Source organism: Coregonus clupeaformis, chromosome 27 (assembly GCF_020615455.1).
Source record: "Coregonus clupeaformis isolate EN_2021a chromosome 27, ASM2061545v1, whole genome shotgun sequence".
NCBI lineage: Eukaryota > Metazoa > Chordata > Actinopteri > Salmoniformes > Salmonidae > Coregonus > Coregonus clupeaformis.
The window spans coordinates 34,159,269-34,186,433 of record NC_059218.1 but is presented as its reverse complement, the minus strand read 5'-3'; the positions used below and the strand labels follow the sequence as shown (position 1 = coordinate 34,186,433).

The 27,165-nt window shown below is 48.2% G+C and overlaps 1 protein-coding gene across 5 annotated transcripts in view; it reads left to right on the top strand.

Moving 5' to 3' along the window:
- Positions 1-25,226, top strand: part of LOC121541873 (spectrin beta chain, non-erythrocytic 1-like) — a 118,675-nt gene extending 93,449 nt beyond the window's left edge. For 2 of the 5 annotated variants that reach the window (XM_041851219.1, XM_041851222.2), the window contains 28 exons: positions 43-345; positions 7,790-7,943; positions 8,105-8,499; positions 8,634-8,897; positions 9,532-9,743; positions 10,034-10,171; positions 10,297-10,516; positions 12,666-13,202; positions 13,300-13,593; positions 13,754-13,900; positions 14,017-14,280; positions 14,448-14,678; positions 14,785-14,874; positions 14,992-15,282; positions 15,542-15,672; positions 16,341-16,545; positions 16,998-17,372; positions 18,038-18,282; positions 18,404-18,542; positions 18,749-18,833; positions 19,814-20,010; positions 21,479-21,594; positions 21,708-21,783; positions 22,282-22,371; positions 23,374-23,549; positions 23,827-24,021; positions 24,153-24,195; positions 24,286-25,226. In XM_041851219.1, the coding sequence (XP_041707153.1) occupies positions 43-345; positions 7,790-7,943; positions 8,105-8,499; positions 8,634-8,897; positions 9,532-9,743; positions 10,034-10,171; positions 10,297-10,516; positions 12,666-13,202; positions 13,300-13,593; positions 13,754-13,900; positions 14,017-14,280; positions 14,448-14,678; positions 14,785-14,874; positions 14,992-15,282; positions 15,542-15,672; positions 16,341-16,545; positions 16,998-17,372; positions 18,038-18,282; positions 18,404-18,542; positions 18,749-18,833; positions 19,814-20,010; positions 21,479-21,594; positions 21,708-21,783; positions 22,282-22,371; positions 23,374-23,549; positions 23,827-24,021; positions 24,153-24,195; positions 24,286-24,504 (5,832 nt within the window). In that variant the 3' untranslated portion in view covers positions 24,505-25,226. The remainder of the gene's footprint in view (positions 1-42; positions 346-7,789; positions 7,944-8,104; positions 8,500-8,633; positions 8,898-9,531; positions 9,744-10,033; positions 10,172-10,296; positions 10,517-12,665; positions 13,203-13,299; positions 13,594-13,753; positions 13,901-14,016; positions 14,281-14,447; positions 14,679-14,784; positions 14,875-14,991; positions 15,283-15,541; positions 15,673-16,340; positions 16,546-16,997; positions 17,373-18,037; positions 18,283-18,403; positions 18,543-18,748; positions 18,834-19,813; positions 20,011-21,478; positions 21,595-21,707; positions 21,784-22,281; positions 22,372-23,373; positions 23,550-23,826; positions 24,022-24,152; positions 24,196-24,285) is intronic. The other 3 variants (XM_041851220.1, XM_041851223.1, XM_041851224.2) reach the window with 3 other exon arrangements.
- Positions 25,227-27,165: the final 1,939 nt, after the last annotated feature.

Genomic DNA, 27,165 nt, shown 5'->3' with positions numbered 1-27,165 from the left:
CTTCTCCCACTTCTGACCTCACTCTGTCCTCTTGTCCCTCAGGACAACTTTGGAGTGGAACTGGGAGCGGTGGAGGCCGCCACCCGTAAACACGAGGCCATCGAGACGGACATTGGGGCGTACGGGGAGCGTGTGGCGGCCGTGGAGTCGGTGGCCAGGGAGTTGGAGGCGGAGAACTACCATGACGTGCGACGTGTGCTGGCGAGGAGGGACAACGTGCTGCGGCTGTGGGAGTATCTGAAGGAGCTGTTAGCTGCTCGCAGGGAGAGACTCCACGCACACCGAGACCTGCAGAGACTGCTGGAGGAGATGAGATACATCATGGACTGGATGGGAGACATGAAGGTACTGGAACATATCAACATGCCAACTCTGCACACACAAGATATTCTCCCAGTGTAGAATATGTACTGTTGGTCATGGTCAACCTTTTGTAATCTTGTCAATTTCACACTATCAACCCTGCATGCTAGTACTCCTTTCAAAATGGTTACAACTCCTGGGTGTAATGGGTTTACAGAGGTTGACTGAGGACTGAGGTAGTCCTGACTGTGAGAATGGCAGAATGAAGTCTGCCTGAGTGTATTCTTAGCTCTTGGCCTCAGCTGATTCCCTTTCCCCTGCCTACCTTAAAGGGCAACTCCACCACTTTTCAACCTCGTATTCATTATCTCCAGCACCATACCAGTGTCTATACAGTGGGGGGGGGGAGTATTTAGTCAGCCACCAATTGTGCAAGTTCTCCCACTTAAAAAGATGAGAGAGGCCTGTAATTTTCATCATAGGTACACGTCAACTATGACAGACAAAATGAGAAAAAAAATCCAGAAAATCACATTGTAGGATTTTTTATGAATTTATTTGCAAATTATGGTGGAAAATAAGTATTTGGTCAGTAACAAAAGTTTCTCAATACTTTGTTATATACCCTTTGTTGGCAATGACACAGGTCAAACGTTTTCTGTAAGTCTTCACAAGGTTTTCACACACTGTTGCTGGTATTTTGGCCCATTCCTCCATGCAGATCTCCTCTAGAGCAGTGATGTTTTGGGGCTGTCGCTGGGCAACACGGACTTTCAACTCCCTCCAAAGATTTTCTATGGGGTTGAGATCTGGAGACTGGCTAGGCCACTCCAGGACCTTGAAATGCTTCTTACGAAGCCACTCCTTCGTTGCCCGGGCAGTGTGTTTGGGATCATTGTCATGCTGAAAGACCCAGCCACGTTTCATCTTCAATGCCCTTGCTGATGGAAGGAGTTTTTCACTAAAAATCTCACGATACATGGCCCCATTCATTATTTCCTTTACACGGATCAGTCGTCCTGGTCCCTTTGTAGAAAAACAGCCCCAAAGCATGATGTTTCCACCCCCATGCTTCACAGTAGGTATGGTGTTCTTTGGATGCAACTGAGCATTCTTTGTCCTCCAAACACGACGAGTTGAGTTTTTACCAAAAAGTTATATTTTGGTTTCATCTGACCATATGACATTCTCCCAATCCTCTTCTGGATCATCCAAATGCACTCTAGCAAACTTCAGACGGGCCTGGACATGTACTGGCTTAAGCAGGGGGACACGTCTGGCACTGCAGGATTTGAGTCCCTGGCGGCGTAGTGTGTTACTGATGGTAGGCTTTGTTACTTTGGTCCCAGCTCTCTGCAGGTCATTCACTAGGTCCCCCCCGTGTGGTTCTGGGATTTTTGCTCACTGTTCTTGTGATCATTTTGACCCACGGGGTGAGATCTTGCGTGGAGCCCCAGATCGAGGGAGATTATCAGTGGTCTTGTATGTCTTCCATTTCCTAATAATTGCTCCCACAGTTGATTTCTTCAAACCAAGCTGCTTACCTATTGCAGATTCAGTCTTCCCAGCCTGGTGCAGGTCTACAATTTTGTTTCTGGTGTCCTTTGACAGCTCTTTGGTCTTGGCCATAGTGGAGTTTGGAGTGTGACTGTTTGAGGTTGTGGACAGGTGTCTTTTATACTGATAACAAGTTCAAACAGGTGCCATTAATACAGGTAACGAGTGGAGGACAGAGGAGCCTCTTAAAGAAGAAGTTACAGGTCTGTGAGAGCCAGAAATCTTGCTTGTTTGTAGGTGACCAAATACTTATTTTCCACCATAATTTGCAAATAAAATCATTAAAAATCCTACAATGTGATTTTCTGAATTTTTTTCAAGTTCTCAATTTGTCTGTCATAGTTGACGTGTACCTATGATGAAAATTACAGGCCTCTCTCATCTTTTTAAGTGGGAGAACTTGCACAATTGGTGGCTGACTAAATACTTTTTTTCCCCACTGTATATGTGAAAATTAGGGATGTAACGATTCACTGATACGCATTGGTCGCCGATTGAAATGTTTAAGATACAAGTGCATCGGACCTCAAACCGATCCAAATGTAGCATGCATCGGTCAGAAAATCTATTGAAACGTTACAAATCGCCAGTTCACTAAAATGTTTTGCTCATACTACATTCTTTCTACCGTCCGAAAATACCTCAAACTGATGTGTCCTCTTTCAGGGTGGAACTGCATGTAACTGTGTTGACAGTCATTGATCTGCAAGTCATTTTGCATGCCGAACAACCCCAGGCCTAGTCAAACTGTGCACTATGCCCAGCTTTGCGCGTTGACCAACGCGAGGTATGTGGCCTGTTCCTGATCTTGCACATTGCGCAGCACCTTCAGCAATGTCTTGTGTGATATTAGGCTTTCTTAGTTGAGTGACAACCTATGTAATTTGCTAGGTTATTGTTATCTATGCGCTGTTGAAAATTGTGTTTTACCGGAATAAAAGTAAGCTATCGGAGACACAACTCTCATCTGGCTATACCTGCTTACAACAGATTGTATTTAGATTGTTCAGGTTCACCATCAGCAATAGTTTTGGTAGTTTTGCTTTAAATAATCAGTGTACAGTCGTGGTCAAAAGTTTTTAGAATGACACAAATATTAATTTTCACTAAGTCTGCTGCCTCAGTTTTTATGATGGCAATTTGCATATACTCCAGAATGTTATGAAGATTGATCAGATGAATTGCAATTAATTGCAAAGTCCCTCTTTGCCATGAAAATGAACTTAATCCCCCAAAAAACATTTCCACTACATTTCAGCCCTGCCACAAAAGGACCAGCTGACATCATGTCAGTGATTCTCTCGTTAACACAGGTGAGAGTGTTGACGAGGACAAGGCTGGAGATCACTCTGTCATGCTGATTGAGTTAGAATAACACACTGGAAGCTTTAAAAGGAGGGTGGTGCTTGAAATCATTGTTCTTTCTCTGTTAACCATGGTTACCTGAAAGGAAACACGTGCCGTCATCATTGCTTTGCACAAAAAGGGCTTCACAGGCAAGGATATTGCTGCTAGTAAGATTGCACCTAAATCAACCATTTATCGGATCATCAAGAACTTCAAGGAGAGAGGTTCAGTTGTTGTGAAGAGGGATTCAGGGTGCCCAAGAAAGTCCAGCAAGCGCCAGGACCATCTCCTAAAGTTGATTCAGCTGCGGGATTGGGGCACCACCAGTGCAGAGCTTGCTCAGGAAAGGCAGCAGGCAGGTGTGAGTGCAACTGCACTCACAGTGAGGCAAAGACTTTTGGAGGATGGCCTGGTGTCAAGAAGGGCAGCGAGGAAGCCACTTCTCTCCAGGAAAAACATCAGGGACAGACTGATATTCTGCAAAAGGTACAGGGATTGGACTGCTGAGGACTGGGGCAAAGTCATTTTCTCTGATGAATCCCCTTTCCGATTGTTTGGGGAATCCGGAAAAAAGCGTGTCCGGAGAAGACAAGGTGAGCGCTACCATCAGTCCTGTGTCATGCCAACAGTAAAGCATCCTGAGACCATTCATGTGTGGGGTTGCTTCTCACCCAAGGGAGTGGGCTCACTCACATTTTTGCCTACGAACACAGCCATGAATAAAGAATGGTACCAACACATCCTCCGACAGCAACTTCTTCCAACCATCCAAGAACAGTTTGGTGACAAACAATGAATGAATGCTTGTAATTATACTTCAGTATACCATAGTAACATCTGACAAAAATATCTAAAAACACTGAAGCAGCAAACTTTGTGAAGACCAATACTTGTGTCATTCTCAAAACCTTTGACCATGACTGTATATAGTAATTTTTAGATATACAGGGTAAAGTTGATAAATTCATAACGAGGACAGCAATCACTTTTGCGAGGCGCACTGCATGGCCGAAGCGAGAGTAGAAGAGATGATCACTCTGTAAAAACCTCCAACCGGTCAAAACCATTCCATTTTGAGATGGGGGTGAAATCCAAAGTTCTGCTATACACTCAGTGGCCAGTTTATTAGGTACACTCCTCTAGTACCAGGTCGGACCCCCCTTTGCCTCCAGGACAGCCTGAATTCTTCGGGGCATGGAAATGTTGCTCAATTGGTATCAAGGGACCTAACGTGTGCCAGGAAAACATTCCCCACACCATTACACCACCGCCACCAGCCTGTACCGTTGACACCAGGCAAGATGGGGCCATGGACTCATGCTGCTTACACCAAATCCTGACTCTGCCATCAGGATGACTCAACTGGAACCAGATTCGTCAGATCAGGCGACGTTTTTCCACTCCTCAATTGTCCAGTGTTTGTGATCACGTGCCCACTGGAGCCGCTTCTTCTTGTTTTTAGCTGATAGGAGTGGAACCCAGTGTGGTCGTCTGCTGCAAAAGCCCATCCGTGACAAGGACCGACGAGTTGTGCACACCACTGTAGTACTGTGCTGTTATTTGCCTGTTTGTGGCCCGCCTGTTAGCTTGCATGATTCTTGCCATTCTCCTTCGACCTCTCATCAACGAGCTGTTTTCGCCCACAGGACTGCCGCTGACTGGATGTTTTTTGTTTGTCGCACCATTCTCGGTAAACCCTAGACATTGTTGTGTGTGAAAAGCCCAGGAGGCCGGACATTTCTGAGATACTGGAACTGGCGCGCCTGGCACCGACAATCATACCACGCTCAAAATCGCTTAGGTCATTCGTTTTGCCCATTCTGACATTCAATCGAACAGTAACTGAATGCCTCGATGCCTGTCTTCCTGCTTTATATAGCAAGCCACGACCACGTGACTCACTGTCTGTAGGAGCAACCATTTTTGTGAACGGGATGGTGTACCTAATAAACTGGCTTAGCTAATTTGTAAACAATAAATATTGAAACATTACTAGCACAAACACTTAATCTGCTAAAATATCAAGTTCATTAGTGGGTGATGGTGATTTCAGAACCAAAGTGGGGGGACAAAAAAACATAGGCTACATTGTCCCTCCTATATGTGATAGTGGTAGTGGGGTGGTAGATGCCTAGTCTCCCTTATGGCTCAGCTCATGTGCCTACATAGTACATACACCATAGACATACATCATTTACACGCACACACACACACACACACACACACACACACACACACTCTCATTAGTCATCTTAGACAGATTCAGCTCAGAGAGGCCAAGCTCATCAGCAGCAGTTCCATCAGCAGCAGATTTAAATTTAGAATAGAAAATGTGTGTTTATGCAACAAATGTTAGTGAATCGCATCGAATCAAATTGCATCGATTCATCCTGTAATCAAACCAAATCGCACCGAATCATTTCAAACTAAAACGTATCGTTCCTGTATCGTATCGGAGCACATGTATCTAGATACGTATCGAATCATCTTGAAAGGGAAAGATGCACATCCCTAGTGAAAATGGCGTGTTTCTATGACCTGTGGTTAAAAAGATCAGAAGAAAGGTCCTAAAAAAAAATTCTCTGTGACATCACAGGGTAGGATTAAAAATAAGAAAACCAGTGATTTTCTAAACCTGCAAAGAGTTTCTAGCCAGGATGAGGGTATTTTCTTGCTCCCCACGTCACTGGGAATCTCATAGTGTTTGAAAATCACTGTTTTTAAAATGTTTTAATCCCTTACACTCGTGGAAATTGGCCTGTATGGATAGGGCCAAATGGATATGTTTCTAACAGAAAAACTACAAAAATCATATGCATGACCATGGTAGCAATTGAAAGAGAACACTTTGTAGATTTATGGGGATATTATCAGAACAAAGGTGAGGACAACCGTTCCCCTGACACAAGACTGAATCCAAACATTACACTCTTGATTTTATGTGCTTTTCATTTGTCAATAACGAAATCTGAAAATACTCTGGATACATTCAGTAACATAATAAGAATATTCATTGAAATTTGGAGTAGGTGCAAGATAATAAAATAAAATAAATGATTACAAATGTTTGCTTTAGAGGTCTAACTGGTGTCTCCAAGTGGCCACACACCTCTCCAAACTGTGCACAGTTCCTAAGTCATTTCAATGCACTTTTATGACTCAAGGAAAGAGCCTTCAAATATAAGGTGCATTTTGAGGTCTCCTAGCTTTGCCATTGAGGAACTGAAGCAAGCACACTTTTGTTTGCAACACAGTCCTCACACGCAATCCAAAAACGTTCCATTATAAATCGCAATCTGGGTCAGGTGTGCATCATTTGAAAGCTTATTCTAGTGCAAACATGGCTAGCTAAGTTATACAAATCTTAGTATTAGGCTTTCAAAAGGCACTTCAGACAAACCAATCGTAATTTTGGTGTGCATAGAATGGAGTCCAAGTGCGTGTTCCGTTGCTAATTTTCTTCACAATACGACAAACAGGCTCATTCTGTTCAGGACAACCCAGGGTATAACTCATGTCAGCCTTCTAACTGTGGATCTAACATAGCGATCATAAACGTTGATACTGTACATTTAAATGTACGTTTTCAAATATGGAAATGTGAACATTTGAACTCATGGGTGTGTGGTTTGCTTGTACGACATCAAAGCGGTATTCATTATAATCCTCAATGTTTCATCTTTCAGAACACATCGACTCCTCTCGATTTACAGCATTTCCCTCACTCAGACAAAAACAGCGAGAGGGATGGGGGCAACATCCTGTCGCACGCGGTGCTCAAGTTTATAATGACTGTCAGTCAAAACCCATACAGCGCTGTGACGCAGAGACCTTGAGCTCTGACGTCATGTATAGCATGTTACTTTAAAGCCACTGCGGTCCAATTTAAGCACTTATCAATGACAAAATCTGCCATTTCCAACCCGTATACGGGATGACTGGGTCTGTGAGTGGAAAGGGTTAACTTTTGATGATGTCGTCGGGTAGAACTTTTTTACTTTATATTTCTTTCAAAAAAATGTAGAAATGTGGCGTTGTTCACATATGTAGACACTGGTATTGTGTGGGAAATAATGAATATGAAGTTGAAAAGTGGTGGAATTGCCCTTTAACAGATTGATGTTATTGTGATTCAGAGAGAGCCTTGCCTCATCAATACCTAATGAGCACTCTGTTTTCTCAAGATAGTCTCGCTTATCTGGCCCCTCATTTACGATATTGACAGCTTTGCTTAATCTGTAACTCATTGACTGCTGGAACCATAATGTCTTACTAATTCTCCCTCCCATACCATCTCATTAGGAGCATGTCTTCACTACGTAGAGAATTTTGTATTTTATTAGGATCCACATTAGCTGTTGCTAATGCAGTAGCTACTCTTCCTTTGGTCCACACAAAACATACTTAGTACAGAACATTGATAGACAAGAACAGCTCAAGGACAGAGCTGCATACATGTATATGATAATATAAATAAAAAAGGTCCTGTACAAAAACACTGAGAAGACAGAGAGACCCATACTATAGGCCTACAGAGTCCAGACATGTTTCTAACATGTCTTCCTGCAATGTGCTCTCCCAGGGTCGTCTGCAGTCCCAGGACAGTGGGAAGCACCTGCATGATGTGGAGGACCTGCTGCAGACTCACAACCTGGTGGAGGCAGACATCTCAGCCCAGGCAGAGAGGGTCCGCGGGGTACAGAGAGCTGCTCAGCGCTTCACCTCCGACCAACAGGGTGAGACTACAGACATGCACACACATTTTATACACACATTGCTACTGTTTGAGTAACTATGAAAGGGATAACATTAGACTACTATGCACTATGCAACATTTGTTTGGATTCCCCCCACTGCTAACTAAATAACGATTTATTTTTATGTCTCTCTCTCTCAGTCTACAAGCCGTGTGAGCCGGCGCTGGTGGGAGAGAAGGTGTCTCTGCTGGGCCGGGCCTATGAGGAGCTGGGCCAGCTAGCCGGGGAGCGTAGGGAGCGCCTGGAGGACTCACGGCGCCTCTGGCAGTTCCTGTGGGAGATGGGAGAGGAGGCGGCCTGGATCAGAGAGCAGGAGCAGATCCTGTCTGGAGGAGACTGTGGCCGCGACCTCACCTCCGCCCTGCACCTCCTCAGTAAGCATGAGGCCTTCAGGGACGAGATGGCAGCCCGCTACGGCCCTCTGGGCCACAGCATCGCCGGCGGACAGACCCTGGTGGAGGAGGGACACTTTGGAGCCGCCGAGTGCACTGAGAGGATCAGGGACGTCCGTGCTCAGTGGGCACACCTGGAGGAGGTCAGTGGGCAGGGGAAAGGAAAAGGAGATGGACAAGTCTGGAGAGTAGTCAGCCCTCTAGCAAAATGAATATATAGACTTGATGTATTTCCTCTGTTTCTATTCTGATTCCTTCTCTCTCCCTCCGTCCCCAGACATCCCAGCTGAGGGAAGAGCAGCTGAAGGAGGCGGTGGCCCTGCACCAGTTCCAGACTGACGCCAACGACATGGAGGCCTGGATCCTGGAGACGCTGCGCCAGGTGTCCAGCCAGGAGGTGGGCCACGATGAGTTCTCCACCCAGACCCTAGCCCGCAAGCAGAGGGAGGTGGAGGAGGAGATCCAGAGCCACCGCACCCTCATCGACTCCCTGCATGAGCAGGCCCTCGGCCTGCCCCCAGTCCATGTAAACTCCCCTCAGGTCAGTTACCCCTGGAACAGTATACCAAACCAACTCACACTTTCTACACTACTGCACACTCTCCCGCTGTTTCTCCCTCTATTGCGCTCTGTCTGGTTGCTATTGACTCTGGTCAGAGGAGCGTCTTCTGGCTGACTGGTTGCTATTGACTCTGGTCAGAGGAGCGTCTTCTAGCTGACTGGTTGCTATTGACTCTGGTCAGAGGAGCGTCTTCTGGCTGACAGGTTGCTATTGACTCTGGTCATAGGAGCGTCTTCTAGCTGACTGGTTGCTATTGACTCTGGTCAGAGGAGCGTCTTCTGGCTGACAGGTTGCTATTGACTCTGGTCATAGGAGCGTCTTCTAGCTGACTGGTTGCTATTGACTCTGGTCAGAGGAGCGTCTTCTAGCTGACTGGTTGCTATTGACTCTGGTCAGAGGAGCGTCTTCTGGCTGACAGGTTGCTATTGACTCTGGTCAGAGGAGCGTCTTCTAGCTGACTGGTTGCTATTGACTCTGGTCAGAGGAGCGTCTTCTAGCTGACTGGTTGCTATTGACTCTGGTCAGAGGAGCGTCTTCTGGCTGACAGGTTGCTATTGACTCTGGTCAGAGGAGCGTCTTCTAGCTGACTGGTTGTTGCTGTCTGTCTGTGTAGGTGGAGGGTCGTCTGCCTGCTATTGAGCAACGCTATGAGGAGCTGGAGTCTCTGTCTGCATCGCGGCGTCAGGCCCTGGAGGGGGCGCTGGCCCTCTACCGCATGTACAGCGAGGCGGGCGCCTGCCAGCTATGGGTGGGGGAGAAGGAACAGTGGCTGGACGGCATACAGATCCCCACCAAACTGGAAGACCTGGAGGTGGTGCAGCAGAGGTGAGCTGGGGAAGGGAGAAATAAGGGAGGAGTGTTAGAATGGTGGGATAGGAAGAAAGAGATGATCTGTTAGTTAAATGGCCTTTTCTTGATTGATATCGATCTGTATACTCTGATCAATGTGCTTCGGTAAGTGGAGCGGATATCAAACTGAATCTCTCTCCTTTTAACATCAAAACAACGTTTGGGTATGATAACGCTTCCTATGATTATATTTCATTGTAGAGACAAAGCAATGGAAATATGAGTGGGAATATGAGACTGTCTGATGTATCTATGTGTGGCTGCAGGTTCGAGACCCTGGAGCCTGAGATGAACAACCTGGGGACTCGTATCTCTGATGTCAACCAGGTGGCCCAGCAGCTCCTGGGATCAGACAACCGCAGCAAAGAGCAGATCCACCAGACACAAGACCAGCTTAACAACAGGTTAGTAGTACTTGACATGTCTCAGACATGAAAAACACACATACCATCTGATACACAACCAATACACTGCATGAAGTGAGCACTGGGAACAGGTAATTGAGACTTCCCGTTGCTCTGGTCCCCAGGTGGAAGGAGTTCCAGCGTCTGGCGGAGCAGAGGAAACATGCCCTGGAGTCGGCCCTCAACATCCAGAACTACCACCTGGAGTGTAACGAGATCCAGACCTGGATGAGAGAGAAGACCAAGGTGATCGAGTCCACCGAGAGCCTGGGCAACGACCTGGCTGGTGTCATGGCCCTGCAGCGCAAACTCACCGGCATGGAGCGAGACCTGGAGGCCATTCAGGTACGTCAGGGTCAAAGGTTATGGAGGTGGACAAAGACTTAGGGCTGTGGGGGACGGAATCTGGGGCAGGGGTCCAGAGAATCGCATTGTATGATTTTTGAGTGGTTAATTTGCATTTTGTTGCATGACATAAGTATTTGATACATCAGAAAAGCAGAACTTAATATTTGGTACAGAAACCTTTGTTTGCAATTACAGAGATCATACGTTTCCGGTAGGTCTTGACCAGGTTTGCACACACTGCAGCAGGGATTTTGGCCCACTCCTCCATACAGACCTTCTCCAGATCCTTCAGGGCAATACGGACTTTCAGCTCCCTCCAAATATTTTCTATTGGGTTCAGGTCTGGAGACTGGCTAGGCCACTCCAGGACCTTGAGATGCTTCTTACGGAGCCACTCCTTAGTTGCCCTGGCTGTGTGTTTCGGGTCGTTGTCATGCTGGAAGACCCAGCCACGACCCATCTTCAATGCTCTTACTGAGGGAAGGAGGTTGTTGGCCAAGATCTCGCGATACATGGCCCCATCCATCCTCCCCTCAATACGGTGCAGTCGTCCTGTCCCCTTTGCAGAAAAGCATCCCCAAAGAATGATGTTTCCACCTCCATGCTTCACGGTTGGGATGGTGTTCTTGGGGTTGTACCCATCCTTCTTCTTCCTCCAAACACGGCGAGTGGAGTTTAGACCAAAAAGCTCTATTTTTGTCTCATCAGACCACATGACCTTCTCCCATTCCTCCTCTGGATCATCCAGAAGGTCATTGGCAAACTTCAGACGGGCCTGGACATGCGCTGGCTTGAGCAAGGGGACCTTGCGTGCGCTGCAGGATTTTAATCCATGACGGCGTAGTGTGTTACTAATGGTTTTCTTTGAGACTGTGGTCCCAGCTCTCTTCAGGTCATTGACCAGGTCCTGCCGTGTAGTTCTAGGCTGATCCCTCACCTTCCTCATGATCATTGATGCCCCACGAGGTGAGATCTTGCATGGAGCCCCAGACCGAGGGTGATTGACCGTCATCTTGAACTTCTTCCATTTTGTAATAATTGCGCCAACAGTTGTTGCCTTCTCACCAAGCTGCTTGCCTATTGTCCTGTAGCCCATCCCAGCCTTGTGCAGGTCTACAATTTTATCCCTGATGTCCTTACACAGCTCTCTGGTCTTGGCCATTGTGGAGAGGTTGGAATCTGTTTGATTGAGTGTGTGGACAGGTGTCTTTTATACAGGTAATGAGTTCAAACAGGTGCAGTTAATACAGGTAATGAGTGGAGAACAGGAGGGCTTCTTAAAGAAAAACAAACAGGTCTGTGAGAGCCTGAATTCTTATTGGTTGGTAGGTGATCAGATACTTGTGTCATGCAATGGAGTGCGGGTTAGTTGCTTGGAGATCATACGGTGTGATTTTCTGGATTTTTGTTTTGGATTCCGTCTCTCACAGTTGAGGTGTACCTATGATGGAAGTTGCAGACCTCTGCATGCTTTGTGGGTGGGGGGGCCTGCAGAGTCGGCGGTGTGTCGAGTGCTTGTTCTCCCCACTATAGGTTGTATGTTGGGAGCTTTTGGGAAAGAGCACAGTTAGAAAGATATGGCATATAGAAGCAAACCGGATGGACATCATGAAAATGATCGGAGAGGTTGAGAGTAGAAGAAGTTCAGGAGCAAAAAAAAATTAAAAAAAATATATATATATATATATATATATATATATATATATATAATAGAATTATTGTAAAATTAACTCTGTCCATAAGGTGTAGATAGTAAGTATAGACCGGAAGTAGAGGCCTGGGCATTGTTGTTCACTAATTTACTCCAAGTAGGGAAAGGATGGTGGGGTTGAAAAGTAATAAAGGGGAGTATATATATAAAAAAAACAAAAAAACATGGGGGATTGGAAGTGATGCAGACAATTACATTGATAGAAGATACAATCTATTTGCAATATTAAGCTGATCCATCCCCCCCCCAAAAAAGAATAAAAATAAATTTAAAAAAGACTTAGGGTAAACCTAATGAAACCACAGCATCAGATAATTTTAAAGAGATAATCAGTATTGTTGATTCATTAATTGTTAAAGAGATCATCAATACTTTGTATCATTTTATGTCAGATTATGTTGGTGACACCCAGGTTTATTTTCCATATCTTTTCAGGGTAAGTTGGATGACCTGAGAAATGAGGCTGAGAAGCTGGCTGAGGAGCACCCGGACCAGGCCGAGGAGATCCATGCCCACCTGGGGGGGATCCAGGAGGTGTGGGAGGAGCTCAACGCCACCATGAAGCGTCGTGAGGAGTCTCTGGGCGAAGCCAGCAAGCTGCAGGGATTCCTCCGGGATCTGGATGACTTCCAGTCCTGGCTGTCCCGCACACAGACTGCCGTGGCCTCCGAGGACATCCCCACCTCGCTGCCAGAGGCTGAGCGCCTGCTCACCCTGCACGAGAGCATCAAGAACGAGTGGGACAACTACAAGGAGGACTATGAGAAGATGCGGGCGGTGGGTGACGAGGTGACCCAGGGCCAGACGGACGCCCAGTACATGTTCCTGGCCCAGAGGCTGCAGGCACTGGACACCGGCTGGCAAGATCTGCGCCGCATGTGGGAGAACCGCCACAGCCTGCTGGCCCAAGCGTTTGACTTCCAGACCTTCCTGAGGGACGTCAAGCAGGCTGAGGGCTTCCTCAACAGCCAGGTGAGGACCAGGACACCAGGGGAGGAGAAGAAACATACAAATATACTGTTTATCTTGATGAAGTTACCAATGGTTCTCTCTCCCTCTCTCTCTATAGGAGTATGTGCTGTCCCACACTGAGATGCCCTCAAGCCTGCAGGGAGCAGAGGAGGCCATCAAGAAGCACGAGGACTTCCTGACCACCATGGAGGCCAGCGAGGAGAAGATCACGGGCGTGGTGGAGGCCGGACGCCGCCTGGTCAACGACCTCAACGCCAACTCTGACAAGATCCAGGAGAAGGCCGACTCCATCCAGGAGAGACATCAGAAGAATAGGGAAGCTGCAAATGAACTCCTGTCTAAACTGAAGGACAACCGTGAACTTCAGCACTTCCTGCAGGATGGACAGGAGGTACGAACCGTCAACTAACTCTTACTATAATAATGGTGGTGTGATGCATTTTATTGAGACACTGTTTGTCCTGTAATCAAAAATCTTAAAAATCAGCAGTCAAAGTAATTAACCTGAGGTTCAGGTCATTGAGTAATGTCATTCTCCTTTATCTCTGCAGCTGACTCTGTGGATCAATGAGAAGATGCTGACAGCTCAGGACATGTCGTATGACGAGGCCAGGAACCTCCACAGCAAGTGGCAGAAACACCAGGCCTTCATGGCTGAGCTGGCCTCCAACAAGGACTGGCTGGACAAGATCGACAAGGTACAGTATGACTATGAAGGATTAAATAGTCAAGTCAGGAAGAGTGAAAAAATAAATCAGAAAAGGTGTGTGTACCTATATTTTACTCTGACCCTCTCTCCCCTCTCCCCCATTAGGAGGGCCAAGTGCTGGTGACAGAGAAGCCGGAGCTGCAGCCTGTTGTCCAACAGACTCTTGAAGGCCTGCAGAGCCAGTGGGAAGAGCTAGAGAGCACTACGCGCACCAAGGCACAGTGCCTCTTCGATGCCAACAGGGCGGAGCTCTTCACCCAGAGCTGCTCTGCCCTGGACGTGTGGCTGAAGAACCTGTCAGGACAGCTGCAGAGCGACGACTTCGGAAAGGATCTGACCTCCGTCAACATCCTGCTCAAGAAGCACCAGGTGGGTGACATTACACTGTCCAATCCAAGCACCATCTTTACCACTTCAAGTTCTCAGTTGTCATACTCCTTTGTGACTATTTGAATGGATAAGTGTCACTTCAATATCTAAATAAAAGAGGGTAATAACAAACATGCTCTCCTCCTTCTCCCCGGGTCTCTGTGTAGATGCTGGAGCACCAGATGGAGGTACGTGAGAAGGAGGTGCAGTCGCTGCAGTCCCAGGCCCTGGCGCTGTCCCAGGAGGATGCTGGTGTGGCTGTGGTGGAGGTGGACGGCCAGCAGAGGAGAGTCACCGACAGCTTCTCCCAGCTCCAGGACCCCCTCAACCAGAGGAGGCAGCAACTGCTCGCATCCAAGGAGGCCCACCAGTTCAACAGAGACCTGGAGGATGAGATTGTGAGTGGGATCACCTGACTGAGATTTTAATACAGAATCATCATGTGTGTCGTATGCACAGTTTCCTCCTGTTTGTAATTCTTGTTTACTTTCTTCTGTCACTTAGCTGTGGGTGAAGGAGAGGATGCCCCTGGCCACCTCCACAGACCATGGCAAGGACCTGCCCAGTGTGCAGCTGCTCATCAAGAAGAACCAGGTGCACAGATGAGGGAGGAAGTCTGGACTTTTATCAGAGCGAAAGGACAGTGGGAGGAAATAATGAACATTAGAGAGGAGATGTTGCATTTGGCTAAACCTTTGTTTTGTCTCCCAGACTTTGCAGAAGGAGATCCAGGGCCACCAGCCCCGTATTGATGACATCCAGACCCACCGCCGGGGGATGTCCCCAGGGCAGGAGGAGGTGGACGGGGAGTGGCAGTCTGCTCTGGAGCGCCGTCTGGTGGAGCTCCGGGACTCCTGGGCCCAGCTCATCGCTGAGACAGATGAGCGCCACGCCCGGCTAGTGGAAGCTAACCGTGCCCAGCAGTTCTACACCGACGCTGCCGAGGCCGAGGCCTGGATGGGAGAGCAGGAGCTACACATGATGTCAGAGGACAAGGCCAAGGTGAGTGGAGAGACCGGCTGTAGTGAAGACGGGCTGTAGCAAAGAGCTATCTGTGTTAATGATGATGCTAATGATGTCCATTCTGCACACTCGAGTGCTTTGTTTATCCTTTGCTTAATGATGCTGACTCCATATCTGTGGTGTGTGTGTGTGTGTGTGTGTGTGTGTGTGTGTGTGTGTGTGTGTGATGTGTGTGTGTGTGTGTGTGTGTGTGTGTGTGTGTGTGTGTGTGTGTGTGTGTGTGATGTGTGTGACGCAGGATGAGCAGAGTGCTCTGGTGATGGTGAAGAAGCACCAGACGCTAGAACAGGCCCTGGAGGACTACGCCCAGACCATCCACCAGCTGGCCAACAGCAGCCGCACCATGATGACCAGCGAACACCCAGAGAGGTGAGAGAACCCAACAGGTTAATAATGTAGGGATGGGCCAGTAACCAAGTAAGCATTGGGCCAGTAACCAAGTAAGCATTGGGCCAGTAACCAAGTAAGCATTGGGCCAGTAACCAAGTAAGCATTGGGCCAGTAACCAAGTAAGCGTTGGGCCAGTAACCAAGTAAGCATTGGGCCAGTAACCAAGTAAGCATTGGGCCAGTAACCAAGTAAGTGTTGGGCCAGTAACCAAGTAAGTGTTGGGCCAGTAACCAAGTAAGCGTTGGGCCAGTAACCAAGTAAGCGTTGGGCCAGTAACCAAGTAAGCGTTGGGCCAGTAACAAAGTAAGCGTTGGGCCAGTAACCAAGTAAGCGTTGGGCCAGTAACCAAGTAAGCGTTGGGCCAGTAAACGAAAGGTTTCTAGTTCAAATACCCGAGCCGACAAGCTGAAAAATCTGTCTGTGCCCTTGAGCAAGGCACTTAATTCTCATTTTCTCCTATGGCTGACCCTGTAAAACAACGCATTTCACTGCACATATCCAGTGTATGTGACAATAAAATAAAACCGCTTTAAAAGCTGAATACGTAAAGCTAATACTTTACATTATGATTTAACTACAGTCACAATGTCCCTGTCATTACAACTGGCCTGACTCGCTTTCTCTCTCTTATTCCCCACTATTATTAGCGAGCGTATCAACCTACGGCAAGCACAGGTGGACAAGCTGTACGCAGGGCTGAAGGACCTGGCTGAGGAGCGTCGTGGGCGTCTGCAGGAGAGGCTGAGGCTGACCCAGCTGAAGAGAGAGGTGGACGACCTGGAGCAGTGGATTGCTGAGAGGGAGGTGGTGGCTGGATCCCATGAGCTAGGACAGGACTACGAACATGTCACAGTGAGTAACACTTTGGTTACACTTTTGGACAGTCCATCTGTAGATGCTCTACAGACTATCTACAGACTGTCAGTAACATTTCAACTAACTATCTACTAGCCCTAACCCTGAACTTAACCCTTATCCTAACCCCAGTGCTAACCTTAACCCTAACCCTTATTCTAAACCTAACCGTAACCTTAGCAAGTAGTTGCTTATCAACAGATGGTTTGTTGTATGATAGTATGACTTTATTTGGACAGTCCATCTGTAGATGCTCTACAGATGGACTATCCGGACTGTCCAAATAAAGTGTGATCTTCAACTACTTAGTAACACATAAACACAGATTTAGAAACACAACACACACAGGCACTGATTGCTCACCAACAACCCTTTTTTCTTTGTCAGTTACCTTCAAGAAGTATGATGATGGTCATCCATAATTAATCCCCCCTCCTCTCTCCTCTCAGATGCTGCGGGACAAGTTCCGGGAGTTTGCTCGGGACACCAGCACCATCGGCCAGGAGCGTGTGGACGCCGTTAACGGTCAGGCCGATGACCTCATCGAGTCGGGTCACCCTGAGAATGCCAGCGTGGCAGAGTGGAAGGACGGGCTGAACGAGGCGTGGGCCGACCTGCTGGAGCTGATCGACACACGCACCCAGATGCTGGCCGCCTCCTACGAGCTGCACCGCTTCCACCAGGACGCCCGCGAGGCCATGGGGAGGGTCAGGGAGAAGAAGGAGGCTCTGCCATCTGACCTGGGCCGTGACCTCAACACCGTCCAGCACCTCCACCGACAGCACAATGCCTACGAGCATGACATCCAGGCCCTCAGCGGGCAGGTATGCTGCTGCTCTTAACTCCTGACTGCACAATGGATTTCCCTTCAGGGACAATAAAGAAATTGCATTGAATTGAATTAATGTTGCACCATACCACAAGAGTACAGGGATACTTACAGGAACACCAGTGGGACAAATAACACACACTCTGTCATTACACACTCTGCACACACTCAAATATTAGATTTAATGCAGTGCAGGTGTTTTTTTTCAGACACTACAGGATATTAAAAGTCCACTCCAGGATATGCGCAGTCCACTCCTGAGTGGCGCAGTGGTCTAAGTGCAAACTGTGCCACTAGAGATCCTGGTTCGAATCCAGGCTCTGTCGCAGCCGGCCGCGACCGGGAGACTCATGGGCGGCGCACAATTGGCCCAGCGTCGTCCAGGGTAGGGGAGGGAATGGCCGGCAGGGATGTAGCTCAGTTGATAGAGCATGGCGTTTGCAACGCCAGGGTTGTGGGTTTGATTCCCACGGGGGGGGGGCAGTATAAAAAAATTAAATACAAAAATGTATTCACTAACTGTAAGTCGCTCTGGATAAGAGCGTCTGCTAAATGACTTAAATGTAATGTAAATGTAATATTAGCAATTTGTCAGAGCACATGAAGTGGCAGGTTAATGGTTTTTAAGATCCCGTCTGCCCCCTCCCTCTCCCTCCCCAGGTGAATCAGGTGCAGGATGACGCAGCGCGGCTGCAGAAGGCCTATGCTGGGGAGAAGGCTGAGGAGATCCAGCGGAGCGAGCACTCTGTCACTGAGGCCTGGGAGGGTCTGCTGGGGGCCAGCCAGGCTCGCAGACACCTCCTGCTGGACACCGTGGAGAAGTTCCGCTTCTTCAACATGGTGCGTGACCTCATGCTGTGGATGGACGGGGTCAACCTGCAGATCGACGCCCACGACAGCCCCAGGTCAGACCTGATCATTGTTGTTCTCCAATGTTGGTTGTGTTAAGGTCAATAGTTAGGGCGCCTATATGAAGTCCCTTTTACCACTGTATTCCGCTCTCCCTCCCCATCCTCTCTCTCTCAGGGATGTGTCCTCTGCGGGGCTTGTCATAGCCAACCATCAGGACATCAAGTCCGAGATCGAGACCCGGGGAGACAGCTTCACCGCCTGCAATGAGATGGGACACTCTCTCGTCAAGAACAACCACTATGCATCTGATGAGGTATGGGCTTGGGCATGTCACCGTTACACCACATACAGTACAGAACACACTCCCGTCAATTCACACACTATAGTATTTAGTCAAGGGATTGGGACAAAAGCCATTGTCAAAGGTGTGTTTATGCAATGTGTGAGTGGTGTTTGCATTGTACCTCAGTGTGTATTGTGTAGCTTGTTCATGTGATGTTATTGACCTGCCTCCCTCAGATCCGGGAGAAACTGGACCAGCTCCAAGGCAAGAGGGAAGAGATCAACAACAAGTGGCAGGACAAGATGGACCACCTTATGATAGGCATGTGGACTTCAGGCTGTGGTGGTGTTGTTTCTTCATTTGTTTGTGTTTGTATTACATTTTAAATGTTTTACATTTTAGTCATTTAGCAGACGCTCTTATCCAGAGTGACTTACAATTTGTATGTTTTAGCATGTGTGTTAGGTTGTGTTTTAGCATGTGTGTTAGGGTGTGTTTTAGCATGTGTGTTAGGGTGTGTTTTAGCTTGTGTGTTAGGGTGTGTTTTAGCATATGTGTTAGGTTGTGTTTTAGCATGTGTGTTAGGGTGTGTTTTAGCATGTGTGTTAGGGTGTGTTTTAGCATGTGTGTTAGGGTATGTGTTTGCATGTGTGTTAGGGTGTGTTTTAGCATGTATGTTAGGGTGTGTTTTAGCATGTGTGTTAGGGTGTGTTAGGGTGTGTTTTAGCATGTGTGTGTTTGCATATGTGTTAGGGTGTGTTTTAGCATGTGTGTTAGGGTGTGTTTTAGCATGTGTGTTAGGGTGTGTTTTAGCATGTGTGTTAGGGTGCGTTTTAGCATGTGTGTTAGGGTGTGTTTTAGCATGTGTGTTAGGGTGTGTTTTAGCATGTGTGTTAGGGTGTGTTTTAGCATGTGTGTTAGGGTGTGTTTTAGCATGTGTGTTAGGGTGTGTTTTAGCATGTGTGTGTTTGCATGTGTGTTAGGGTGTGTTTTAGCATGTGTGTTAGGGTGTGTTTTAGCATGTGTGTTAGGGTGTGTTTTAGCATGTGTGTTAAGGTGTGTTTTAGCATGTGTGTTAGGATGTGTTTTAGCATGTGTGTTAGGGTGTGTTTTAGCATGTGTGTTAGGGTGTGTTTTAGCATGTGTGTTAGGGTGTGTGTTTGCATGTGTGTTAGGGTATGTTTTAGCATGTGTGTTAGGGTGTGTGTTTGCATGTGTTTTAGTATCTTTTAGCGTGTGTGTTAGGGTGTGTGTTTGTGCGTGATCCTTTCATGGTTACTCATTATTTTCTCCTGTCTCAGTTCTGGAGGTGCTGCAGTTTGGCCGGGATGCGTACGTGGCTGAGACATGGCTGGCAGGCCAGGAGCCCCTGGTGCGGGGGGCCGAGCTGGGCTCTAACGTGGACGAGGTGGAGAGCCTGATCAAACGCCACGAGGCCTTCGAGAAGCTAGCCGCCGGCTGGGAGGAGCGCTTCACCCTACTGGAGAAACTCACTACGGTGAGAGGAGGGGGACAGGGGGACAGGGGGGGGGGGCAGGAGGGAGGAGGAGAACAGAGGGCAAGGACTGGAGGGAGGAGGGGGACAGGGGGCAGGACTGGAGGGAGGGAGGAGGGGGACAGGGGGAAGGACTGGAGGGAGGAGGGGGACAGGGGGCAGGACTGGAGGGAGGAGGGGGACAGGGGGCAGGACTGGAGGGAGAAGGGGGACAGGGGGCAGGACTGTAGGGAGAAGGGGGACAGGGGGCAGGACTGGAGGGAGGAGGGGGACAGGGGGCAGGACTGGAGGGAGAAGGGGGACAGGGGGCAGGACTGAAGGGAGAAGGGGGACAGGGGGCAGGACTGGAGGGAGGAGGGGGACAGGGGGCAGGACTGGGGGGGAGAAGGGGGACAGGGGGCAGGACTGGAGGGGGGACAGGGGGCAGGACTGGAGGGAGGAGGGGGACAGGGGCCAGGACTGGGGGAGAAGGGGGACAGGGGGCAGGACTGGAGGGGGACAGGGGGCAGGAATGTAGGGAGGAGGGGGACAGGGGTTAGGACTGGAGGGAGGAGGGGGGCAGGACTGGAGGGAGGAGGGGGACAGGGGGCAGGACTGGAGGGAGGAGGGGGACGGGGCAGGACTGGAGGGAGGAGGGGGACAGGGGGCAGGACTGGAGGGAGAAGGGGGACAGGGGGCAGGACTGGGGGGAGAAGGGGGACAGGGGGCAGGACTGAAGGGAGGAGGGGACAGGGGGCAGGACTGGAGGGAGAAGGGGGACAGGGGCCAGGACTGGGGGGAGAAGGGGGACAGGGGGCAGGACTGGAGGGAGGAGGAGGACAGGGGGCAGGACTGGAGGGAGGAGGGGGACAGGGGGCAGGACTGGAGGGAGGAGGGGGACAGGGGGCAGGACTGGAGGGAGGAGGAGGACAGGGGGCAGGCCTGGAGGGAGAAGGGGGACAGGGGGCAGGACTGAAGGGAGGAGGGGACAGGGGCAGGACTGGAGGGAGAAGGGGGACAGGGGCCAGGACTGGGGGAGAAGGGGGACAGGGGGCAGGACTGGAGGGAGGAGGAGGACAGGGGGGCAGGACTGGAGGGAGGAGGGGGACAGGGGCAGGACTGGAGGGAGGAGGGGACAGGGGGGCAGGACTGGAGGGAGGAGGGGGACAGGGGGCAGGACTGGAGGGAGGAGGGGGACAGGGGGCAGGACTGGAGGGAGGAGGGGGCAGGACTGGAGGGAGGAGGGGGACAGGGGCAGGACTGGAGGGAGGAGGGGGACAGGGGGCAGGACTGGAGGGAGGAGGGGGACAGGGGGCAGGACTGGAGGGAGGAGGGGGACAGGGGGCAGGAGGAAATGGGTCAAGGTTAAGAGGTCGGAAATGGGAAGATGGTGGACCAGGGCAGGAGTTGGGAGGATGCAGGGGTCTTGGCATTGGTAGGAAGGTAGGGTAGTGTCTTCTCTAACAGCCACTAACCTGGGCTTCCCTTTCAGCTGGAGGAGCAGGAGATCCAGAGGCAGAGAGAGGAGGAGGAGAGGGCGAGGCGACCCTCCACACCACCTCCTACAGAAGAGGTGGCCCCGTCTGAGGCTGAAACACATGATGCCAGGTAAGACTGGAGGGACTCCTAGTAACCAGAGATATTTGATGTGGTTTTTTTCTTCTCCATAATCTCCCGTTAGACGTCGTTCTCACTCTCTTTCACCCTCCTGTGTAACCCAGGACCAGCCTGGACCAGACCACACTGAACCAGTCAGTATCAGTGAATGGAGTCCACAGCGACCAAGACACCTCACAGGTGAGAGAGAACATTGAGAGACAGAATATCCAAATTGAATCATATCTAGTCAAAGATTCTTACCTCCTGTTTAATATACTCAAATTAAACTATTAAAAGCCCCCCCATTAAACTCCAGATTTAAATATTCCACATTTTCACCACAGTATAAGTCCATAAAGTGTTGTTTCATGTTTTATGTCTTGTTCCTCTTCATGTTGTCTTGTCAATGTATGTTTTGAGGAGATCTGAATGAAAGATTTTAAATGTTCTATGTGTGAGAGAATCTATTTAGTATAACTCATGTGGATAACTGGATCCAAACCTGTAAGTATACGTTAGACGTGAGTCACTGTTTGTCCGTTTATGATATAAGTGTGCGTCACATTGTAATATCTATGTGTGTGTGTGTGTGTGTGTGTGTGTCAGGGTCTCTTTCAAACACGTTAGCATAGTGTAGCATGCTATTTTCAAGCACAAGGACTTCTTAACTATGTCTTGTTGCATCTTTACCTGCAGTCGTTGTCAGTATCGTCAGTGTCAGTGGAAAAGAAAGAGAAATGTGAACCTGTCTCTAAACCTGTGTCTAAGCAAAAGCATCCGCCGCGTGTGAGTACCTATCCTAGCCCTAGCCTAGCTTCCTCATCCCCCCCATCACTGCCTGCACTCAGCTCCTGGTCTACTGCAGTACCTCAGCATGGCCTACTAGAGGGCATCATCGTCCTCTGTCACTGCTGTACCATTTGCTTTATTTGATTGTGAACAAGCACACTGTCCCATTGATGTTCTGGCCCCATGCCTTACACAGATCACATTAATGATGCCATTATGTCTCAATTGAGGAAACTTAGGCTCTCAAGCCTTTCTGGGTGCTGTTTCGTTTGTGCCCATCTTCAAAAGGACCAGGACATGAGTGTTTGTAAGAGCAGTTAGTTGCTGTGGTAGTTTCAGCACCAAACTATTGTGATGAGTGTTGTCCTTAGCTGGAAGCTATAGCTGTTTCCTACATAGCAGGTCCCTGGGTGGGGTGTGCCTAGCTTGGTTGGGTGGTTTTGAATGCAGTGTTAGTAGGAAAAGATTTTTTGACAAGAGGAAATGTTGATTTCCTTTAAAATTGAATTTGATGTTGTGTGCCAGGAAACAAAGAAAACAATGCCACACCCCCTTTAAACATTTGAGCAACAAGCAAGCTTGTATCATAGCAACACTATGAGAATGCGTTCTGCTGCATTTGTCATGTTCCAAGTCTGGATTGTAAAAATTAAAACACATTTCTAAATGTTTCTAAGTTGCCCTGTAAGGCAGGAAGTGACGTCCAGATGAAGGTTGACCCTCCATCTGTGGGGTTGGAGCTGTTCTGTTCTCCATGTGTCTGTTGCTGTTGCTGTGTTTCTGTGTCAGTCTCTCTGTGTAGTCCTATATGTGTTTTCTACATCCTGTTCAAAGCTACCATAATGCATATGAATATGGCCATTTTGCTGTTGTCTCTAAAGCGTTGATCATTTTGTCAACTTCAGACCGACAGTCAATGACTGGTATTACAGGCTTATAGTTTGGAATGGTTTTGTTCATGTGTCATGACTGCCGCGTGTCTTCCATGTTGGACGACAGGGTTCTGATTCTGACTCTGTGAATGGTCCGGGGAGAGACAGCGGGCTGGCGTCTTCACGCCTGGACCCATCTGCCACGCTACCCAGCAAGAGAGTTGACCCTGGCACAGACGCCATGGAGGGCATGCTCTACCGCAAGCAGGAGATGGAGTCCCACGCCAAGAAGGCAGCTAGCAGGTGAGACATTGGGAGGGGAATGGGAATGGGGCAGGGGGCATGGAGGGGCGTCTTGGAGGGAGAGTGGGAGTGTACTCAAATGTAAATGGAGAGCCCTAGTTCATATAGACTCATCTGTTGAAGGATGGGATTAATATAAGCAAATGCAATATCAATTTATGAAATGTACAAGCTTTTTTAAAAGAAAATTGCATTTTGTGTGTGGTATGTCGCCATGAACTCTTTGGTGATGTTCCTAACCTTTTCAGGCGCATGCCTGCTTGCCTTCCGCCAACAGCTTCACTCTCTCTTCCCATAGGTCCTGGCAGAATGTGTACTGTGTTCTGCGTAAGGGCAGCCTTGGCTTCTACAAGGACCAGAAGAGCGCCTCCAATGGGATCCCCTACCACGGAGAGGTCCCCATCAGCCTGGGAGAGGCTGTGTGTGAGGTCGCACACGACTACAAGAAGAGGAAACATGTCTTCAAGCTACGGTGAAAGGAGAGGGAGGGGAAACTGGACAGTTTGAATAGAGAATAGTCTTGTAAACTAAACTAAATAGCAAGGGATTGTGATGTGCATCTATACTGACCCAAGTTTTCTGTTCTACATTGTGTGTCTGCAGGCTAGGGGACGGTAAGGAGTTCCTGTTCCAAGCTAAAGATGAGGTGAGTGTCACATTTCAAACCAAACAAGATTCTGACGCTCCTCTGGTGTATGTGCCCTACTGAGGACTAACCCTGTGTTGTCTGTCCCAGACGGAGATGGCCTCGTGGATCCACTCCATTCATAGCTCCATCCCAGCAGGGGGGTCAGGAGACCGCTCCCCCGGAGGTCCCAGGGCCCTGAGCCGAGCTATGACCATGCCCCCCATCTCCCCCAGCTCAGCGGACGCTGCCGGAGTCACAATGCGCAACAAGGAGGGCAAGGAGAAGGACCGTGAGAAGAGGTTCAGCTTCTTTAGCAAGAAGAAATAAAACATTTGGAAAACAACATCAAGGAAAATGATATTCCTCAAAATTCCAACAAACTGAAACAGGCAGAAAGGAAAGCACTCTTGTCGCATAAACGCATCGCTGTCGGCCCTGGTCCTATGGGGTTTGTCTAGTTTGTGGTTCACACAGAGCTTGCTCTTTCTCGCGCTCTCCTCTCTTTTTTCATTTGTCATCTCTTTCCATTTCATATCGCTCTTGCCTTCTCCATCTCTCACATTGGCTTCATCCTACCAATGTAAGCCCTTGTCCATAGCTTTAGTGGCATTTTCAGCCGATAAGCAGGGTTTGTTGATCAGAGTCACTAATAAGAGCTCTCTTTGACCTCATCATCGGGGGAAACCAAGGGGTTTGTTGGGAGAGAAGAGGGCAGGGGGGGTTAGCATTAGCAGAGCCAAGAGGCTATAAGGACCCTTAGAGTCATTTCTCTTTCATTCAACCACACTGGATAATGTTTTGGTTTATATTAGTCCTGGCTCAACCAATCTTTAGACAAGCAAAGTACTTTAATGCTGTTTTACCAATAACAGAGAAACTGTGGTAGAGGGTGTCCCCAGGTCCCCTCTTCCAGTCTCTCTCCTTTTCTCTCTGGCGCTCCTTGGGTAGGACCACATCATTTTGTTTTTGTTTTTGGTATTGGTGTTATTATAATTCTAATGTATCTTTTTGCAGGTTTGAGGGGGGGGGAATAAACTATTTAAAGAGTATGTCAGTAGATATCTTGAGTCATGTTGCAGAGCAAAACAAGAGTTTGATCTACGGGACCATGTTAGTCTTGTTTCTTTTTTCTAGGAAGGACCGTTATTGAGGTGTTTAAAAAAGAAAGCTCAGTAAATTTTAGCAGTGTGCAGTAAGTGATTTTCACCAGTGGGAAATTATATATATTTAAAGTGGTTTAATTTTTTATTTTAACTTGGATCTTGCCTGTATTCGATTTTGTTATTCTGAGGGATTATTTTTGATTTGATTTAGAATTTCATTTTCTAGTCAGGGAGAGAGTATGAGTTGTGGTGATGTGGGTTTTGCACGTTTTTTTATTTATTTTTTCTAAATCAGAAGCGTCCAGTTGGATGCTGCTTTTCTGACTTAACATACACACACACACACTCACCATACACACACACACTCACCATACACACACACACGCTCAAATAAGTTGTTGGAATGGCTTTCTATAAGGATTCATGTTTTGTTTTTGTTTTGTTTTTTGGGGGGGGTTGAATATGTAGATGACAATGCTAATTAATTAATTAAACCTTCCTCCTAGATGATTTTCAGACTTCAGTTTTACTCTTCACACACTTCCTCCTGGTCCTTCTGTTGTTTTGTAATGGGAGGGCTGGGGCAGGTTAACACTGTTGGTTAACACTGCCAGTGTCCAACACTAGTGAGGATTGTAAGCAGAAGCACATCCATGTGGCATGGGGTCGGGGAGGTGGGCTAGTAGGAAGAGGGGGTCAGAGGTTTCATTACAGGTGGGGTCGGGGCGCTGAGGAGTGGGGTGGAATTAGAGGATGTGATGTGCTGGATGAGGGAGAAGAAGACCTTACTGCAGCCCACTGACTTTTTAACCCTTTATCAGCCCAGTCATTCCTTCTATTTGAATAGCGCTTAATCACAAAGGAAGCTTAATCGCTCACAAAACATATCTCAGAAGAATGTTTAATATGTGCCCCTTGGCATTGACTATATGTAAATGGATTCTGTACCCAGGTTCCATTGAGCACATACAGACAGGCCCACCTGCAGCAGCGGTTGAAGGAAGTGAAATGCAGGCATAGCTGTGTTGGATTGGAAGAGGCGTGACCATGGAGAGCTTTCCTCAATTGATGGTTACCGAGAGAATAGTTGTTTTTCTGGAGAGCTTTGAGCTCCTCCATGTGTGGCATGACTTCATGTAGGATTGTACTTGTATGTGTCTCATTGTTGTCACCAATTCTCATCTACTTTGATGTTCTTGGTAAATGAGATTCACCCGTAAGCGATCTATAGCATGGCATGGCATGACACCATGAAGCCCATGCTGTGGAAGGTGTATTACACAGGAATGACCAGGTGTATCATTAGTACTGCTCTAGCAGTTTGGAAAGAATTCACATTGGGCAAAAAGAAAATTATTAAATGATATCAAATAATATTAATGTAAAGATGACATTGATACAGATGTCGAGTCCTGGCACAATGAGTGATTTGTTTTAGTGTGAGATGAGTGGAAGGTTTCTGTACAAGAGACCGCTCAAGACACAGAAAAATCCTAATTTCTTGTAGGCAATGGTATCTGTTACTCGGTGGTAGACTTATCTGGGGCAAGGGTGTGGCGTATCAAAGCCCAGTTAGGTTATTGTTCAACCGAAATGGCTCACCGTAAACCAGAGAGGGAAAGAACCATGGTGAATAAGTGTCAGAAATTTGCAGCTTTTCAACAGGCAAGACTATTGGCCTTTCAGTCCAGTTCAGTTAATGTGATTTGGGGTAAATAAGCAGCGGTAACCTCATTCGGGAAGCTGTAGAATAGACCGACTGCTTTGTTTGCCTTGGTTTGTATCCCAGCTGTGAGCCTGAGCTCTTGGTCTCAGCCGAATGTACTGAGCTGAACCTCGGCTCCCTAGTCACAGTTCGAACCCCACTGACCTGTTAAATGAGGCA